This window comes from Stegostoma tigrinum, chromosome 22, assembly GCF_030684315.1.
Source record: "Stegostoma tigrinum isolate sSteTig4 chromosome 22, sSteTig4.hap1, whole genome shotgun sequence".
Taxonomy (NCBI): Eukaryota; Metazoa; Chordata; class Chondrichthyes; order Orectolobiformes; family Stegostomatidae; genus Stegostoma; species Stegostoma tigrinum.
In genome coordinates, this window is record NC_081375.1 from 53,191,633 (window position 1) to 53,211,552 (window position 19,920).

A 19,920-nucleotide genomic window follows, 5' to 3' on the forward strand; every position below is an offset into this window, starting at 1 on the left:
ACAGCATTTATTGCCCATCCCTAGTTGCTGTGGTGGTGAGGTAGTAAACTTCCTTTTCATCTGTCTGCTTACATCTGGCAAGAAAAAAATAAACTGTCTCATGGCATATAGCAAGCATCTGTAACATTTCTTATGTAGAAAAGTGTTTGAGATCATGAGGAGGTGCCTCTACCTCTAGCTGTGTCCTGGAAACAGCCTGTGCGTGTAAAGGGGCCATGGTCTCCCTGGCAGCCATTTGCAATGGTCTCCCTGACCTGCTGTAAGGTTACATTGTAGCTGCAGCAGTTGGTAGATTTCAGTCGCAATCTGTTTTGTGTATCAGTGCTTCTCTATGTTGAACAACACTTGGAGGAAGCGCGGAGGTTGGCCAGGGTGCAAAATATACTCTGAGTGAGGGATTTCAATGTCTACCACTAAGAGTGGCTCGGCTGCAGCACGACTGATTGAGCTGGTTGGATCCGAAAGAACATAGCTTCTTGACTGGGTCTGCATCAAGTGGTGAGAAGGCCAAAAGGGAAGAATATACTTGACCTCCTCTTCACCAACCTGCTGGCTGCTGATGCATTTGCCATTGACAATATTGGTAAGAGTAACCAACACAGTTCTTGTGGAGAAAAAGACCCACCTTCACATTTCAGAATAGTCCCCATCATGATGTGTGGCACTAACACCATGCTAAATGAAACAAACTTCAAAAAGATTGAGCAACTCAGGACAGGGTGATCTATGAGGTGCTGAGGGCAACAACAGCAGAATTGTATTCCAGCACAATCTGCAACCTCATGGCCTGGTGCATCCCCCACCTCATAGTAGTATCGTAGGCTCATCCCTTTTGAGCTGCTTCATCAGTGACCTTCCCTCAATCATAAAGTCAAAGGTGTGGATGTTTGCCAATGATTGCATGATGTTCAGCATCATTTGTGGCTCCTCAGATAATGAAGCAGTCCATGCTCAAATGCATCAAGATCTTGACAATATCCAGGTTTGGGCTGACAAGTGGCAAATGACATTCATGCCAGACAAATGCCAGGCAGTGACCATCTCCAATAAGAGGCAACCTAACCACTGCCCCATGACATTCAATGGTGTTACCATCACTGAATCCCCTACTAACAACATCCTGGGGTACATCATTGGCCAGAAACTCAACTGCACTCATAATCACAATTGCTAGCAGAGCAGGTTGAAGGTTAGGAATACTGCAGAGAGTAACTCACCTCCTGATTCCCCAAAGCCTGTCTATCATCTACAAGGTATAAGTCAGGAGTGTGATAGAATACTCCACACTTCCCTGGATGAGTGCAGCTCCAACAACATTCAAGAGGCTCAACGTCATTCAGGACAAAGCAGCCCACCTGAATGGCACCACATCCACAACGATCCACTCACTCCATCACTGATACTCAGCAGCAGCAAGGTGTACTATCTACGAGGTGCACTGAAGAAGTTCATCAAAGATCCTTAGACAGCACCTTCCAAACCCATGACAACTTCCATTTGGAAGGACAAGGGCAGCAGATACATGAAAATACCACCACCTGTAAGTTTCTCTCCAAGTCACTCGCCATCCTGACTTGGAAATATATTGCCGCTCCCTCGCTGTTGTTAGGTCAAAATCCTGGAAATATCCACCCAAAGACCTTTGAGAGTCTACCTACTGCACTTCAAGAACTCAGCTCACCATCACCTTCTCAAGGGTAGCTAGGGCCAGGCAATAAATTCTGGCCAGCCAGAGACAAATACATCCCTCAATTGAATATAAAAAAGACACCTGATTAGTTAGTCCTCAATGAAGTTGAGATTAGAAAATTTATTGTTAGCACTTGCTTCCTACTAAGAGCCTGTCTTTTCTTCTTCCTCCTTCCACTACTAATAGCCTGTAGCACCCTGTGTAATCTTTTTTCATTCTTCCAATCATGACTGATTCTCAGCGGAAGACCTACTGGGTCACTCACATCCAGCAGCACCTTGGTACAGTGCAAGTTTAAAGTTTTGGCAAAGATCTGTAGCTCAGGATGTGGACGAGGTTGTTGACTTGCTTGCCAAGCTGGCTTGTTTTTGTTCAGATGTTTTGTCACCATGCTGGTGACATCATCAGTGGAGCCTCCGAAGGAGCGGTTATTCTATTCCGCTTGGAATTTATACTGTCCGGTCCATCACGGTGAGTACTGTCATTTCCGGTTTTGATCTGTACGGGTTTGTATATGGGGGCCAATTCTATATGTTTGATGATTGCATTACAGGTGGAGAACCATGCCTCTTGGAATTCCTGTGCATGTCTATGTTTGGCTTGGGCTACTACGGTTACTTTGTCTCAGTTAAATTGATGGCCTTCATTATTTGAATGTACCAATACTAAGAATATGACAGTACTCACCATAACGGACAGGACAGTATAAATTCCAAGCGGAGTAGAATAACATCACTTCATCAGAGGCTCCACTGATGATGTCACCTAGCACGGTGCCGAACAATCTGAACTAAAACAAGCCAGTTTTGTGAGCTGTGAGCAAGTTTATAAATGAACAGTTGCTTTATTGGTAGCCAGGCCACTGCCTGTAGAACATTACAACTTTGCAAAGTATAAGAAAACTCTTCAAGCATGTGCAAGTGAAACACCAGACAGAAGAAATTATTCAGCAACTTACCTACTTAAGTCATGACAGCGATAAGGAATACCTTCTAACATATTACACCTACTCACTGTAATGATATCTGATGTGGTGATGGCTATATTACAAATGGCAGCATTGGCATCAAGTTGGTTTTAATGGCCAAAGTGAATGTTGTCAGAGGCTATGCAATGCACATTTCAGCAGGGTGTAATCCTGCCAATGCCCCATCAGAAGTGAACACATTCCATTTGAAAACATTACACTGTCAACCTTAAAAGCAAATTTTACTCTGGCTATAAACTCTCTGAGAGGGTAGTTTCAGGAGGATGGGCAAATGGGTACAGTCCTAACTGATTAACTTCAGTATAGATGAATACTCTGGGCAGGGTCAGCCAGGCTGAACTCTGTGATTCTGAGGGCTTTGAGCTCAGCTCTTAGATGTTGCACAACATGTACTGCCCCTTTGCTCACAGCACCATGGTGAGAATGCCAGCTCAATATGATTTTTAGTTCCTGCCTACAGAGCCAGATCATCCCCAATGGACTGCAGTCCACATTCAAGCCTTCCCAATTTGGCCCCAACAGTGACAATGTCTACATTCAGAGCACTGAGACCCTTCAGATGCGTTTCTGCCTGTGACTCCTGAAACACACTCGCAGCAATGCGCCAGCATCTCCTGGCACTACAATCAAGGCTACCCCAGCTCAGAGCCTTCCTCTCCCAGACCCGCAAAGGGCCTCTCCTGTTTTTTTATTCTTCGTAGGATCCACAACCTGAACTCACAATTCTACTCAGCTTCAGTGGACACAAAAAGACATAAGTACAGTAAACTTACTCGTGCCTACCACCCAAAATGGGCTTCCTCCACTCCCAGAACCCCAACCATACTCAGGACCTTCCCCACAATGTGCCCGCAATGGCCACTATTGGAGCAACTACGAATGACGTCACATCCTCTGCCGCCCGGGACACCACTTCCGGGACAGTGGATGCCACCGCCTCCATTTCCGAGGCAACACCACAGACACTGAGGACACACCTATCGTCACTGCTGTTGCCGCCTCCTACCCTGCTCTGCCCACCGCCAATGGTGGTCTGCCCACCACCGACACCAATGCAACTCCGCCCACAGCTAGCGCAACTCTGCCCACAGCCAACACCAACGTCGCACCACCCATCACCTCCACAGCCAGCAGCTCCAGAGGAGACACCGCTACCCAGACCTGCCGAGTCTTCACCATCCCCCCAGACCACGCCCTTACTGAGGACAAACGGTCAGTCCTCAATAAAGGGCTCACTTTTGCCCCCCTCCACCCACACATCCACGAATACCACCGCCTCAAACTGCCGCCTCCGCCTCCACGCTTACTTCTTTAACCGTGAGCCTAACCCTTCCTCTAGAGACCACTTCTCCCACCTCCAACACACCCCCCTCCTCCTTAACACCACCCCAAGCCCTCCTACCCTCCCTCGACCTCTTCATCGCCAACTGCCATTGTGACATCAATCACCTCAACCTCTCTACCCCTCTCACCCAGTCCAACCACTCCCCCGCAGAGCGTGCAGCCCTCCGCTCCCTCTGCTCCAATCCCAACCGAACCATAAAATCCGTGGACAAGGGAGGCGCAGTTGTAGTATGGTGCACTGACCTCTACATCGCAGAGAGCAGACGCCAACTCTCCGGCACCTCCTCCTACCGCCCCCTTGATCATGACGCCACCCCAGACCAAACCATCATCTCCCAAACCATCCACAAGCTCATCACTTCAGGTGACCTCCCACCCACAGCCTTCAACCTCATCGTTCCCCATCCCCACACCGCCCGCTTCTATCTCCTTCCCAAAACCTGATTGCCCTGGTCGACCCTATGTCTCTGCCAGCTCCTGCCCCAGTGAACTTATCACCACCTATCTCGACTCCATTTTCTCCCCCTTGGTCCAGGAACTCCCTACCTTTGTCCATGGCACCGCCCACGCCCTCCAGAACTTCCAATTCCCCAGTCCCCAACACCTCATTTTCACCATGGAAGTCCAGTCTCTATACACCTGCATTCCCCATTCAGATCACCTAAAGGCCCTCCGCTTCTTCCTGTCCCACAGGCCAACCAGTCCACCTCCACTGACACCCTCATCCGCTTACCGAACTCGTCCACACCCTCAACAACTTCTCTTTCAATTCCTCCCACTTCCTACAAAGGGGGTGGCCATGGGTACCTGCATGGGCCCAAGCTATGCCCGCCTCTTCATAGGTTATGTGGAACAATCCCTCTTCCGTACCTACACTGGCCCTAAACCCCACCTCTTCCTCTGTTACATTGATGACTGTATCGGCATCACCTTGTGGCTCCCACAAGGAGCTCAAACAATTCATCCACTTCACCAACACCTTCCACCCCAACCTTAAGTTCACCTGGACTGTCTCTGATACCTCTCTCTCCTTCCTGGACCACTCTGTCTCCATCTCCGGCAACCACCTAGAAACCAATATCCATTTCAAGCCGACCAACTCCCACAGCTACCTAGAATACTCCTCCTCCCACCCAACTTCCTGAAAAAATGCCATCCCCATTCCCAATCACTTCACCTCTGCCGCATCTGCTCCCAGGATGAGGCATTCCACTCCCGTACATCTCAGGTGTCCTCATTTTTCAAGGCCCACAACTTACCCTCCAGAATGGTCGAGAATGCTCCCAACCATGTCTCCCCCACTTCCCGCAACTCATCCCTCACACCCACTCCCCGCAATAAAAGCCAAAACAGAATCCCCCTTGTCTTCACATACCACCCCTCCAATCTCCGGATCAAATGCATTATCCTCCAACACTTTCGCCATCTGCAATCTGACCCCACCACCAAAGATATTTTTCCATCCCCACCCTTATCTGCCTTCCGGAGGGAGCATTCTCTCCGTGACTCACTCGATGGTTTCACACGTCCCTCCAACCCCACCACACCTGGCACTTTTCCCTGCAAACTGCAGGAAGTGCTACACCTGCCCCTACATCTCTCCCCTCACCCCCACCCCAGGCCCCAAGAAGACTTTACACATCAAGCTGATGTTCACCTGCACATCTGCTAATGTGGTATACTGCATCGCTGTACCCGTTGTGGCCTCCCCTACATTGGGGAAACCAAGCGGAGGCTTGGGGACCGCTTGGCTGCTTGGTTCGCAATAAACAGCTGCACCTCCCAGTTGCGAAACATTTCAACTCCCCCTCCCATTCCGCAGACGACATGTCCATCCTGGGCCTCCTGCAGGGCCACAACGATGCCACCCGAAGGTTGCAGGAACAGCAACTCATATTCTGCTTGGGAACCCTGCAGCCCAATGGTATCAATGTGGATTTCACAAGCTTCAAAATCTCCCCTCCCCCACTGCATCCCAAAACCAGCCCAGTTCGTCCCCGCCTCCCTAACCTGTTCTTCCTCTCACCTCAAGCCGTACCTCCATTTCCTACCTACTAGCCTTATCCGGCCTCCTTGACCTGTCCGTCCTCCCTGTACTGACATATCCCCTCCCTACCTCCCCATCTACACTCACCTCTACTGGCTTCATCCCCACCTCTTTAACTTATCTGCCTCCTCTCCACCTATCTTCTCCTCTATCCATCCTCAATCCGCCTCCCCCTTTCTCCCTATTTATTCCAGTTCCGTCTCCCCATCCCCCTCTCTGAGGAAGGGTCTAGGCCCGAAGCGTCAGCTTTTGTGCTCCTGAGATGCTGCTGGGCCTGCTGTGTTCATCCAGCTCCACACTTTGTTATCTCAGATTCTCCAGCATCTGCAGTTCCTACTATCGCAGCTCAATACGATTATCTAGATGATACACCTGGCCGACTCTGCGAAAGAAACCAGGTCTGGGCCATATTGAGTGCTCGAAGAGGACCGCCTCATCCAACAACCCGTCGTCAGGGTAACAGAGAGAAGCCTGGCTCCCGACCGCTCCGTCCGAGCATGCGCCCTAACACCCACGTGATCGAACGCCCTCACCGCTCGTGCGCAGCCGTGGTCGACCTCCAACACCGCGCTTGCGCGGTTAGTCGGTAGGCCGCGAGCCGTGGGATGCGGCTGAATGAGGCGGTGGTGTTGCAGGGGCGGTTGGTGGCGCTTGTCCCGTACAGAGCACGGCACGTCCTCAGGTCGGTTATCCCGCGGAATCGGCGGGGCCTGTGGCCGTGGCCCGAGCGCGCTCTCAGTTGGACAGGGCACGATGCGTTATCCCGCTGGCAGGAGCATTGTGTACTTTTCGGATATAAACGGTGACAATAATCCCTCCCGCTCTATTAAACATTGATTGCCCCTAGTGACCTCCCCTGCCTCAGCAGTAATAATGGGAACAGGAGTAGGCCATTCAGTCCCTCCAACCTGTCCCACCATCCAAGGAGGTAACCAGGGAAAGGGTAAGGTACCTCAAGGCGAGAGGGGGTGCGTGGTGCTAGAAGAATTGGCTGAGTAATAATGGGAACAGGAGTAGGCCATTCAGTCCCTCCAACCTGTCCCACCATCCAAGGAGGTAACCAGGGAAAGGGTAAGGTACCTCAAGGCGAGAGGGGGTGCGTGGTGCTAGAAGAATTGGCTGAGGTTCTTGTCAAGTACTTTATATTGGTATTCACCAAGGAGAACAACATGGATTATGGTAAGGTTAGAGACGGGTATGTTAATATGTTGGGGCATTAAAGCAGGAGGATGTGTTGGTTGTCTTGAAACATTCAGGTAGATAAATCCCAGGGACTGATGGGATCTATCTCTGGATAGATTAGATTAGATTCCCTACAGTGTGGAAACAGGCCCTTTGGCCCAACAAGTCCACACTGTCCCTTGAAGCATCCTACCCAGACCCATCCCCCTATAACACGCACCCCTGAACACTATGGGCAATTTAGCACAGCCGATCCATCCACCCTGCACATCTGTGGACTGTGGGAAGAAACCGGAGCACCCGAAGGAAACCCACGGAGACACGGGGAGAATGTGCAAACTCCACATACACAGTCGCCGGAGGTTGGAATCGAATCTGGGTCCCTGGTGCTGTGAGGCTGCAGTGTTAACCACCAAGCCACTGTGCCACCAAGGAGGTGAGGGAGGAGAGTGCTGGGGCCTTGATAGATGTCTTTGTATTCTCTTTAATCACAGTTGAGGTCCCAGAACACTGGAGAATACCCAGTGTTGTTTATTTTTTAGGAAGAGCTACAGGTATAATCTGAAAATTATGGGTCAGGGACAGGATTTAATCATATTTGGAATATAATGGACTTATTAAGGATAGCCAGCATAGCTTGTGTGGGTAGATGTCTCGTCACATATTTGACTGGGTTTCTTGAGGGTGTGACAAAGATGATTGATATGGCTGGGCAGTGAATGTCGCCTACGTAGACTTCACTAAGCATTTGACAAGGTACCTAGTGGTCTGGATGATTAAGTCACATGGGACTCATGGTGAGTTGGTAAATTGAATACAGAATTGCCTTACCTATAGAAGGTAGTTATGGATGGATATTTTTCTGACTAGAAGCCTGTGACTAGTGGTATTCTGCGAGAATCAATCCTGGGACCTCTTTTTTTTTGTTTTATGTAAATAGAGTGTTATACCTATATAGATTTGGACGAAAATGCAAGTGATTTGATTATTAATTTTACAGATGACATGAAAACTGGAGGAATTGTGGTTGGTGAAGCAGATTGTCAAAGGATAAAGCTTGAAATAGATCCATTGGAAAGGTGGACGGAGAAATAGCAGGTGAAGTTTAATCCGGACAAGTGAGGTGATGCATCTTGGGAGGTGAAATGCAAGAGGAAAATATACAGTAAAAGGCAGGACCTTTGGGAGCATTGATGTACAGTGGGATCTTAGGATGTAAGTCCATAGCTCCCTGAAGGTGGCAAAGGTTAAGGGTGATAGGGGAAAGTTTTTAAAGGAGATGTGCAAGGCAATAATTTTAACAAGTGCCTGGTACGTGCTGTCAAAGAAGATGGTAAAAGCCATCACAATAGCAATGTTTAAGAGGCATTTAAACCAACAAGTGAACAAGCAGAGAATAGAGGGATATGAACCGTGTGCAGGTAGATGGGATTAGTTTAGAATAGCATCATGGTCGGTGCACATATGGTGGGCTGAAGAGACGGTTCCTGTGCAGTTTTGTTCTGTGTTCTTGTGAACTCATAGGTGAATCTGTGCCCTCTTCGTAAAGCTGCCTTTGGCTCATATTCAGTCACTGCTTTATAGAAAATATCTGTCTCAGATTTCAAATTAACAAGTGATCGTGCACTCACTGCTGTTTGTGGAAGAGAATTCTAAACATCTACCATTGTCTATATATCATAGAGTCATACAGCATGGAAACAGACCCTTTAGCCCCACTAGTCCATGCTGACCATGTTTCCAAACTAAACTAGTCCCACCTGCCTGCATTTGGCCCAGATCCCTCCAAATCTTTCCTATTCATGTACTTATCCAAATGTCTCTTAAACATTGTAGGTGTTCCACCACTTCCTCTGGCAGTTCATTCCACACACTGACCACATTCCGTGTAAAACAAAAAATTGCCCCTCATATCCTTTTTAAATCTTTCTCCTCTCACCTTTAAAATATGCGCCCTAGTTTTGAAATCTTGCAACTTGAGGAAAGGACCTATGCTATTTACCTTATCTACGTCCCTCATTATTTTATAAACCTATAGGTTCATCCTCAATCTTTTACGGTCCAGTGAAAAAAGACCCAGCTAATCCAACCTCTCCTTATAACTCCAACCTTCCACTCCCAGCAACATCTTGATAAATCTTTTCTGAACCCTCTCCAGTTCGGTGATATCCTTCCTACAACAGTGATCAGAACAGTGCACAGTACTCCAGAAGAGACCTCACCAGTGTCCCGTACATTATACAATCTCAGCACGACATAACAACTTCTATATTCAAAGGCCTGAACAATGAAGGCATGCAAGCCCTGCCTACCTGTGATGCAAATTTCAAAGAATTATGTACCTGAAACCCTAGGTCACTCTATTCTACAACTCTATTCAAGGCCCTGCGAAAAATTGTGTAAGTCCTGTCTTGGTTTGTTGTTTCAAACATGCAATACTTTGCATTATCCAAGTTAAACTCCATTTGCCAGTCTTCAGCCCATTAATCCAATTGATCAACATGTCTTTGTAAGCTTAGATAACTTTCTCACTGCCCACTGTACCACTAATTTTGCTGTCATCCGCAAACTTACTAACCATGCTTCCGAAATTCTCATTCTAATCGTTTTTATAAGCGACAAACAAGAGTGGACCCAATACTGGTCCCTGTGGAACACTGGTCATAGGTCTGTAGTGCAAAACTAAACCCTCCATCATCAGCCTCTGTCTCCTACCATTAAACCAATTTTGTATCCAATTGACAAGCTCTCCTGAAGCCCATGTGATCTAACTTTACCAGTTAGTCTACCATGCAGAACCTTATCAAAGGCCAGGTAAACAATGTCTACCACTCTTCTCTCAATCTTTTTGATTACTTTCTCAAAAAAATTTCAAATCAAGTTTGAGACACACGATTTCCCTCACACAAAACTATGGTGACTGTCCCTAATCATTCTTTGCCTCTCCAAATGGATGTAAATCCTATCGGTCAGTCTCCTCCAACAGCTTACCTACCACCAATGTCAGAGTCACAATTCTATAGTTCCCAGGCACCTGCTTATAGCCTTTCTTAAACAAGGACACAACATTAGCCACCCTTGAATCCTCCAGCACTTCACCTGTGGTTATAGATAATACAGATTTTTCTGCTACGGGCCTCACAATCTCCTCCCAAGTTCCCACAACAGCCTAGGATACGCTTGATCAGGTCCCAGAGATTTATCCACCTTTTTGTTTCCTAAGACCACCAGCACTTCCTCTTCTGTAATGTGATCTGTTTCAAAGCATTAATATTTATTTCCTTGCCTCTATTTCTTTCTCTACAGTAAAAGCTGATGCAAAACATGCATGTAAAATCTCTCCCATCTCCCGAAGTTCAACACTAGGTGCTTCCTAACATTTCTCATGAACATTCTGGCCCTATTTCTCAGACAATGTCCCATAGTTCTAGAATCCCTAACCAGTGGAAATAGTTATCATTATCTACTCTGTGCGTTCCTGTTAATATCTGAAGATCCATCAGATCACCCCTTACACTTCTAAATTCTAGAGAAAATGGGCCTAATTTGTATAATCTCTCCTCATAACTTAACCCCTGAAATCCAGGTAGCATTCTTTTAAACATACATTGTACTCTCTCCAAGGCCAGTGTATCCTTCCTAAGGTGCGGTGCCCAGATCTGCTCTCAGTACTCCAATTAGGGTCTAACCAGCACTTTGTATAACTGCAGCGCAACTTCCACATCTTTGTACTCCAATCCTCTAGAATGTAAAGGCCAGAATTCCATTAGATTTCTTGATTGTTTTCTGCATCCGTTTCTGACATTTTAAAGAATCATCTACTTGAACACTGACGTCTCTTTGGATCCATTGTATTTAACTTCATACCATCTAGAAAGTATCATGATCCACTCTGTTCTTGAGAAGAGTGATTGGACCCAAAACATTAACTGTGCTTTCTTTTAATGGATGCTGCCAGTCCTGCTGAGTTTTCTCAGCAATTTCTGTTTTTGACTGTGATCTATCCTTTCATGATTCAAAATCGATAACCTCATGCTTGCTTACACCGAACTACATTTGCTACTGTTTTAACCATTCACTTAGTGTAAAATAAAATGGATATCAATATACTGTTATTTACACTATCTACAATGCCACCTAACTTTGTGCCATCAGCAAATTTGGATATATTACTTTCTATGCCACTATCTAAGTCATTAATAAATAATATGAACAATTGAGGCCCGTACACAGATCCTTGCCCCTCAACCAGTTTCCCAGCCATGTATTTAATTTGCCCTCAATTCCATCAGCTTCTACCTTAGTCAATAGATTCTTTATGTGTGACTTTATCAAATGCCTCCTGGAAGTCCACCACATAACATCCATAGACATTACCTTAGTCACCTCTTCAAAAAATTCAGTGAAGTTTGTCAGGCATGACCTACCTGCCATGAATAAATGTTGGCTAGCCCTGATGACCTGAAAATGATCAAAGTGTTCACTCTTACCCAATCATTGATTATAGACACCAACAACTTTCGCAGCAAAGGTATTCAACCAACTGGTTTTTAGTCCTATGGTTTTCCTCTTTCACCCTTCTTAAAAAGTGGAGTGACATGTGCAACTGTCCAGATCAGAGTGATGACTCCTGTATCTAGGGAACTCTGAAAGATTATAGTTCAGGTATCTACAATGTGCTCCCCAACTTGCTTCAACACCATTGGATGGAAACCGTCAGGTCCTGAGGATTTATCACTTTAATTCCATTAAATTCTTCATTATCAATGTTTTACTTGCATTAATTTTATTCAATCCCTCTTCTTGCTCCACTACTAATATCCTCAGAACTTCCGACAAGATATCCTTTATGCTGAGGCAGTGTAATTATTCTTCATATCTGCATTTCCCGATAGTCATTGACATTACCTCACTTTCAGTCTTTAGTGGGCCAATATTGCTCCTGACCACCCACTTTCCGTTTATGTAACTTTAACATTTCTTCTTATTGATTTTGATGTTCCTTTCCTTATGCCTTTCAGTAGCTCTAAATAAGCTGCTTTGTGGCTGTTTGCTGGTCTTTGTATCTTTCCCATTCAGACGGATCTGTGCTGCTTTGTGCATTCTTATAAGCCTTTTTAGTTTTATGCTGTCCCTTATCTCCTTAGTTATCCCCAGCTGTTTTTGCAGTGAGTGAAGTTTTCCCCTTCAGAGGTATTATCTGGTTTTGTCTTGTGTTAAATGTTTGTTCAGTTGCTTTACTCATTATCAGATTTTTCCTATTTACTGTGGATACTCTCTGTCTCATCTCACTGAAGTCAGCCTTACCAAATCTGGTAAAACTCTGGTAGCTAATTCACACTTTTCACTTATAAGTGCTACATTTATTGCGATTATGTTACGATCATTATTTGATGAACGTTTGTGCACAATTAGGTTACTAATTAAATCGAGCTCAATACTAAATCCAATGTTGTTTTTCCTGTCGTTGCATCCAGGGTATATTGCATAGGAAACTTACCCTGACACACTCCAGAAATTCACTACCTTTTTGACGTTGCTAGTCTGCTTCTCTGTATTAAAGTTAAAATCCCCCACTAATACTACACTGGCTTTGCTATTTACCTAATTTCTGCATTTATACAATCTAGCACTTGAGTTGCTACCTGGGGGTTCTGTACACAACATGTATTACAGTTTTAAATCCCTTAATGTCTCAGTTCCACCCATACAGTCACCACTGACTGCTTTCCCCTCATTATATTCCCTTATAACAATGAAGTTCCCAATCCTGACCATCCTGCAGCCATGTCTCAGTAGTGGCTACAATATCATAACCTCCAATTTGAATTTTTACCTGTAGCTCACTTAATTTATTCCTTGCATTCTGTGCATTCAAATAAAGAACTCTTATTTGAGCCTTACACTGTGAACTGTCCCTTGACAATGATACCTGTTTATTATTTCTATCTTCAGTTTTATTCAATACACATCTTATAGTTTTGTTATTACCAGACATATCTGACATAGCCCACCCCCAAATGTCAAATTTACTTGTTTAGTCTTTCTGCTCGGATCTTGGTCCCAGATTGGTTCAGGTGCAGTTCCTTCCTAAACAGCGTGTGCTGGAGAATCCCAGCAGCTTGTGTAGAGGGAGGAACATGCGCTCCTCTTCCTGACAAGCTTGGTGCTGCAAAAACTCATCTGCAGGCACTGCAAATCTGCTGAGATTTTTCAGCACTTTCTGTCCCATTTAAAATGTTTAAATGTAGTCACACATTATTTTGATAATATCCCAGTGCAGATTGAGCAATTGCCTTTACATAGCTCCTCTAAATAGATAAATGACTCAAGGTGCCTCGCGGGACTTTCTGAAACAAAATTTCACACCAATCTACATATCAGGACGTGGCTAAATGTTTGCTGAAAGAGGGAGGTGGTTTTAAGTAAAGTTATAAAATAGGACAAAGGAAGAGCATTTTGAGCTTGGACTGTTGGTATCTGAAGGCATAGTTGCTGGTATGGAGCAATTAAAATCAGTTGCATGAGCGTTCAGATTTACAGCTCTTCTGATGTGTACATTCATTTAATGTTACAAAACAGATACAGTCAGTTAAAGCAAATCAGCCCCCTCTCCCTGTATTTGCAACACAATAAAGTTAAAATGCTCAATGTCCTATGTCGATGATTTTTGAAAACACGGTTATTTTTTTTTGCTCCGTGCATTTTGAGAGCAATACATTTTTAATTCATTTACAGGATGTTAGCATTACTGGCCCAGCCATCCAGTATTGCTCATCCCTAATACCCAGAGGGTAGTTAAGAGTCAATAATCATCATGTAAATCTGAAGTCATGCATAGGATAGACTAAGTAAGGACTTATTTCCTTCTCCAAAGGACGTTAGTGAACCAGGTGGGTTTTGACGATAACTGACATGGTTTCCATTAGGCTTGCTCTTAATTTCAGGGTTTTATTGAATTCAAATCTTACCAGCTGTCATGATTTGAACCTGTGACCCCAGAACATTGTCCTGAGATTCTGAACTGCTTCTCGAATATCGTTACCACAACACCATCACTTTACACATTTTTCTAAAGAAAAACCTATCAACTATTTGTCCCCTGTCACTTATAGCTACGGAAAGTGTATTTGGTTGATGAGCTATGTCTAATTGTTTACAGGTACCACCAATGGATGAAATCAGAGGAATTACAGAAGCTGACAGCCTCTGAACCACTTACCTTGGAGCAGGAATACCAGATGCAGATAAACTGGCAGGAGGATGCTGACAGTAAGGACTTGTTACTAATACTGAAGCTATCTCAAGCTGTCAGGGAGCAAGGCAGCAGCACACAGCTGTACCTCCCTTCCTTGAGACAGCATATTTACCTGGACACTTCATACAGGCTGTGTTCATTATATACATTCATCAAGCCGATGAATATTGAAGCAAGGGGATGTAAATCTGGAACAAAAACAAAGTTGCTGAAAAGCTCAGCAGGTCTGGCAGCATCTGTGGAGGAGAAAAAAGGGTCAACATTTCAGGTCCAGTGACCCTTCCTCAGAACTGTGTTCTCCTCCTCCGTTTCAGCCAGTCTCACTGGGTGCCTCAGCTCAGGTTAGAGGTCATCCTGTTGAACCGGGAAACCCTTAAATCGGGAGGTTTCAAAAACTTAGTGGAGTAAAATTTTTAATCTCCACACTATCCAGCTTTTGGAACCATTTTCCCACTATGGTGTTGTACCCAGAGGAACTAGATTGGAATATTGCCATTGATACTTAGGCCAGGACTCACGGGATTCCAGTTGGTTCTAATTTAAACTTGGTTCCAGAGCTAGAAGGCCAGTTTGTAACCCATTGCACAAGTCACTTGTATCAGCAACAACAAATTGCATTTAATTAGTGCCTTTAATGATTAATGTATTAACATTGACCCCAAGTTATAACTGATGTCACTAAGATAGATTTTTTTCATTGAACCACCGGCAGCTCTACCAATCAATTTATATTGACCAAATGTTTCCATTTGTCATTACTGTAGGAGTAAATACAATGTTGTGTCTAAAACAACGTGTGTCAGCTGATATAATTCAATACATACCAATTTGAAAGCTTTGCTGATTTCAATGAAATTCTGGTGTTGAAAATGCTGTTCACACTTAACAACGACAAGTCTTGTTTCATTACTGCAACATATTATGGTTTGAGAATCTACACTAAAGCAGACCAATTGTGTACATACAAGTGTGCCACCCCACCCCAAAATATGTGGTGTAGTCTGTATTTAAAGATCTGAACACACACTATTTTTTGTATTTTGGCAGAGTGTACCTTCATAGTATTAGATAAGCTGAAGTGGGTGAGTGGTTCGTGCACAGAAGAGGACTGCATGGTAGGAGATGTGAATCTGTTTCTCACAGATCCTGAAGACCCCACAACTGCTGAAATTGAAATCATGATTGCAGGTTAGCTATGAGTCACATTGTCACTAGGATTCCACTAAATTAGTATTCATAATGTGCCATAATATAGTGTTGTAATGAATAATGGCATCTGGTACTTGTAAAACTTGGCTTTATCCATTTAACATTCGTGATTTTTTTCACTGCAAATTGTTTGAATTGCAGACTGAAAAACTGAGGGACTGCACACCTGGGACCCAAATAAAAATTGCAAGAAATTATAATTTCCTTAACTGGTCAGATTAGGTAATTGTGAAAGTAGCAGACCAAAGACTGAGAAGAAAGATTTTAAAAATTCATTCATGGTGCGTGGTTATCAGTGACTGGGCCAAAATTTATTGCTCATCTTGCATTGCCCTGGAGAATATGGTGCTGAGTCGCCTTCTTGAACCACTGCAGTCATTTGCTGTATATTCACTCATAACACCATTAGAGGGGGAGTCCAGGATTTTGACCCAGTGACACTGAAGGAAGTATAAGTTAGAGTGAGTGAATTCAGAATCAAATCAGGTACATAAAGAGAAATAGAGTGGAAAAGGACAATTGAACTAAGGTGGTGAGGTATAGAAAAGATCAAAAAAATTAAAATCAAACTTTTCATTGTTAAATATCCAATTCAAGTTTTTAATGAAATCTCCATGCTAGTTAACCTCGAGTTTCATTGGTAGTAATTAACAATTAGCACACGTTTTAAAGAATTTAGACTTAAATGTGCACCATAAAGCAGATGAACCTTAAATGGCTCCAAAACAGGTTCCTTGCATCATGTCAGAGTCTGGACATAATGATGCGCTCTTCCAGACTCTTCTACACCCAGGGGCACTTTTGCAAATATCAACGTGCAATCGTTTTCCCAATGTATTGTCTGTGTTGCTCATGGTAATTTTAGTGATACATTGTATACTCTAATAATGTCAAATATTGTGTGTTCTGTTTTTTCTCAGAGCCCAGTTATAGAGGAAAGGGTTTTGGCAAAGAAGCAACGATGATGATGATGTATTATGGTGAGAATGTGCACACTAATGCTACCATGTCCTGGGTGGTTTGTTTATTATTTAATGCTATTGGTACCTCTTTAAAATTTAAAAAGAAACTACTGCTCCATAAAGCAGCTAAGATTGTTGGGATCTGAAAATTGATGAATTGATTAATAGTTTAAGGATCATTACAATAAGACGATTGATATAGTGAAGACATTCACAGCAAAATATTTGAGCTTCCAGAGCACATTACCTTTTTCTGGAAAATAATACATGCTTATGTGGGAAATGTATTCAGCAGAAAACCTTTCCTTATTGTTGGCATCTTTATCTTTGGTAACTTTATCCAGAATCCAGCTTGCCCTGTCTTTCTTAGAGGCACTTTCCACGTAAACTGTCCTACCAAATCCACAACCGCTCACATGATCTTGCTGCTTCCTGACCATGTGCACAGTCACAGTCACCAGGATTCTGATCACACATCACCTCTTGTATATGTTTCCCTGCTCCTCAGGGCTTTGCAACTGGAAAAGATGATTCGAATGTACATTACCAGTGACCTTGTTACTTCCCAACTTAGTCACCACCTTGTGACCTACAGTTACATTCTTTACTCCTTATTATCTGCATTACCCTTCAGCTAAACCAGTATTGTACAAACATGTCTGTCCTGTACACTCAACTCTACATGCCAGTGGATGAATTTGGCCAGAACCAAAATGCTCACAAAGATTTTGGAGAAGAAAGAGAGGTTGGAGATTGGATGATAATTTGAGTTGCATTGCATAATACTTTTCACTATCTCCGGACATCTCAAAGAGCTTGTAGGTAATAAAGTACTTTTTGAAGCGTTGTAACTATTGAAATGTAAGAAGTTTGACAGTCAATATGCAAGCAACAAGAACACAAACAGCGTTGTGATGATAAACAGACAATCTATTTTTTGTGATGTTGACTGAAGGATAGATATTAGCCAGACACCAGGGATACCTTTCCTACTTTTCTTCGAAGTAATGCCATGAGGTCTTCTTTTTTTAAAACAGCAATCTTGGAGTATAGAATGAAGTAAGGGGAGAAAAGTCAAGAGGATTTTGTTTGATGTGGAAGGGTGGACAATGGAATTGAAGGACAGGGACAGAGTCTTAGCGAAAAGAAACATGAACAACAACATTTAATGTGGGATCTAGGAAAGGAAATAGATTAATGGGAGCAAGAGATTGGGTCCATGGATAAGTTGATCATGAAGAGGGCACAAGGGATGACAGAACAGAAATTAAAGAAAGATGTGAGTTTGGGGCTAGGACCAGAGGGAACCTTGGGTAATGTGAGGTCCGAAGGAAACAACAGTCAGATGAATATATGAACTCTATCTTGGTAACAAAAAAGTCCAAGTGTTCTTCTACCTGTCTGTGGTATGGTTAACATTTGTTTATGTAGTTTTTTTTCCCCAGGAGTCACTAAGCTGGGGATAAAGAAATTCCAAGCAAAAATCAACCTGGAAAATACAATCAGCATCACCATGTTTCAAAACTTTCACTTTGAAGAGGTAATACACTTTACTCCTGTAACTTTCCATTCCAGCACCGATTATATCACAATCTGACAATGCAACTGGAAAAGATGACTCTAATGTACATTAGCAATGACCTTGTTACTTCCCAACTTAGTCACCACCTTGTGACCTACAGTTACATTCTTTGTTCCTTATCTGCATTACCCTTCAGCTAAACCAGTATTGTACAAACATGTCTGTCGTCTACACTCAACTCTACATGCCAGTGGATGAATTTGGTCAGAACCAAAATGCTCACAAAGATTTTGAAGAAAAAGCGTAAGCCACGGATTGAATGTAGTACTCCAACTCTGGCTCAAGTTAGAGATCGATACTTCAGCTAAGACCGTGGGCGCACTGCCTGTTACATACTCCCTGGGTAACGGCAGACCTGTCCTATTCCAGTCCTAAGAGTTCCACTTTGTATCTCAGCAGTGTTACATCTGATCTGTAATTGATCAGCGATTGCAATGGCAGCTTTACTCTCTAGAAAGCACATGTTGTAGAGTCCAGAAATGGAAACTGCTCCATTTTTGGTACTGATTTTTATTATATTAACAGCACAGAGATTAAAAGTATATCATTTATTCTGATGCTAGTTTGAGACCTTTAGGTTGGGGTTTGCTATCAGCAACCAAAGGGGCTTGTGGTGAGCAGTTGGCAGAGCAGTCCGCCACTACAATTGCGCACCCCACACTGCATCATTCATAACGTGCTGGGTTTCATCTTAAATGTCCTAACAATGTTTTGTTTTCTGATGTTTTGAGGTTTCTGTCAGTGATGTCTTTCAAGAAGTAACACTTGGGTTAACCGTGGACAACTGCAGGAAAAAGTGGCTCCTCGAACAAATGAGTCATATGGAGGAGAAGCGGTATAGTTAACAACTGGAGGAGCCATGGGGAGATTCACCACCCCACTGACTAAGAGAATCCTTACAGTGAGGAATGACTATCTTAAAAAGCCCATCTTTGCTGTCTAAAGCATATAATGTTGAAACATGGCTGAGATAAATGAAATTGTTCCAAGTGACTTCCAGCATCATAACTTAAGACTGGGCCAATAAAACCTGTTATTCATTGCTGAGTCACAGGTACTGTCCATATTAAGTGGAGTACAAAAAGACTTTTGTGCAGTTCCCCGCCATGGTTTTGTAAATAATGATTAGCCACATTATGCTGCACAGACCAGGGAGATTGGAGCTTTGATGTTCAGGGGCAGTGTAGGCTGTCACACTGGATTCCATGGTCTGATTCACTCTCCAGTGGAATTGAACTGCATTGCACATGGCTCAATCAAAAAGCTGAATGGCCTGTTACCATGGTACTGGAAAGTTCCTGGCATCGGAGTCTGTAAGTGTGTATTCTCTATATGCTGGAGGCTGCAGGAAAGCACTTTCTTTCTACATTAAGATCCACAGCTGTATGAAAGGATATTCCACCCGTCTTATTTACGCAGGTTTTACTGGGAGAACACTGCCCAGTGTAACTCTGCTTCTGTGAGACCTGAAAAACAATTTGGGACGCCTGAAGCAGAGGACGCTTTTTCACTTGCCAATACAAGTTTAATCACAATAAATTCATTGCTTTTAAATTTGAATTTGTAATTATTATATCCATCTACCATTTTTCTGCCCATGCCTCCAACTGATCTATATCCTGCTGTATCCTCTGACAATCCTCTTCACTATCTGCAGC

General features: G+C 43.8%; 1 protein-coding gene across 2 annotated transcripts; it reads left to right on the forward strand.

Moving 5' to 3' along the window:
* Nucleotides 1–6,616: 6,616 nt before the first annotated feature.
* Nucleotides 6,617–19,816, forward strand: nat9 (N-acetyltransferase 9 (GCN5-related, putative)). 2 transcript variants are annotated; one of them, XM_048555537.2, is made up of 7 exons: nucleotides 6,637–6,751; nucleotides 8,252–8,349; nucleotides 14,414–14,523; nucleotides 15,557–15,697; nucleotides 16,639–16,698; nucleotides 18,126–18,220; nucleotides 18,994–19,816. In XM_048555537.2, the coding sequence occupies exons 3-7, from the start codon at nucleotides 14,427–14,429 to the stop codon at nucleotides 19,105–19,107; spliced, it is 507 nt and encodes a 168-aa protein (XP_048411494.1). In that variant the 5' UTR covers nucleotides 6,637–6,751; nucleotides 8,252–8,349; nucleotides 14,414–14,426; the 3' UTR covers nucleotides 19,108–19,816. The 2 variants fall into 2 exon arrangements, with proteins under 2 accessions (XP_048411493.1, XP_048411494.1); XM_048555536.2 differs by lacking the exon at nucleotides 8,252–8,349 and having other exon boundaries at nucleotides 6,617–6,751.
* Nucleotides 19,817–19,920: the final 104 nt, after the last annotated feature.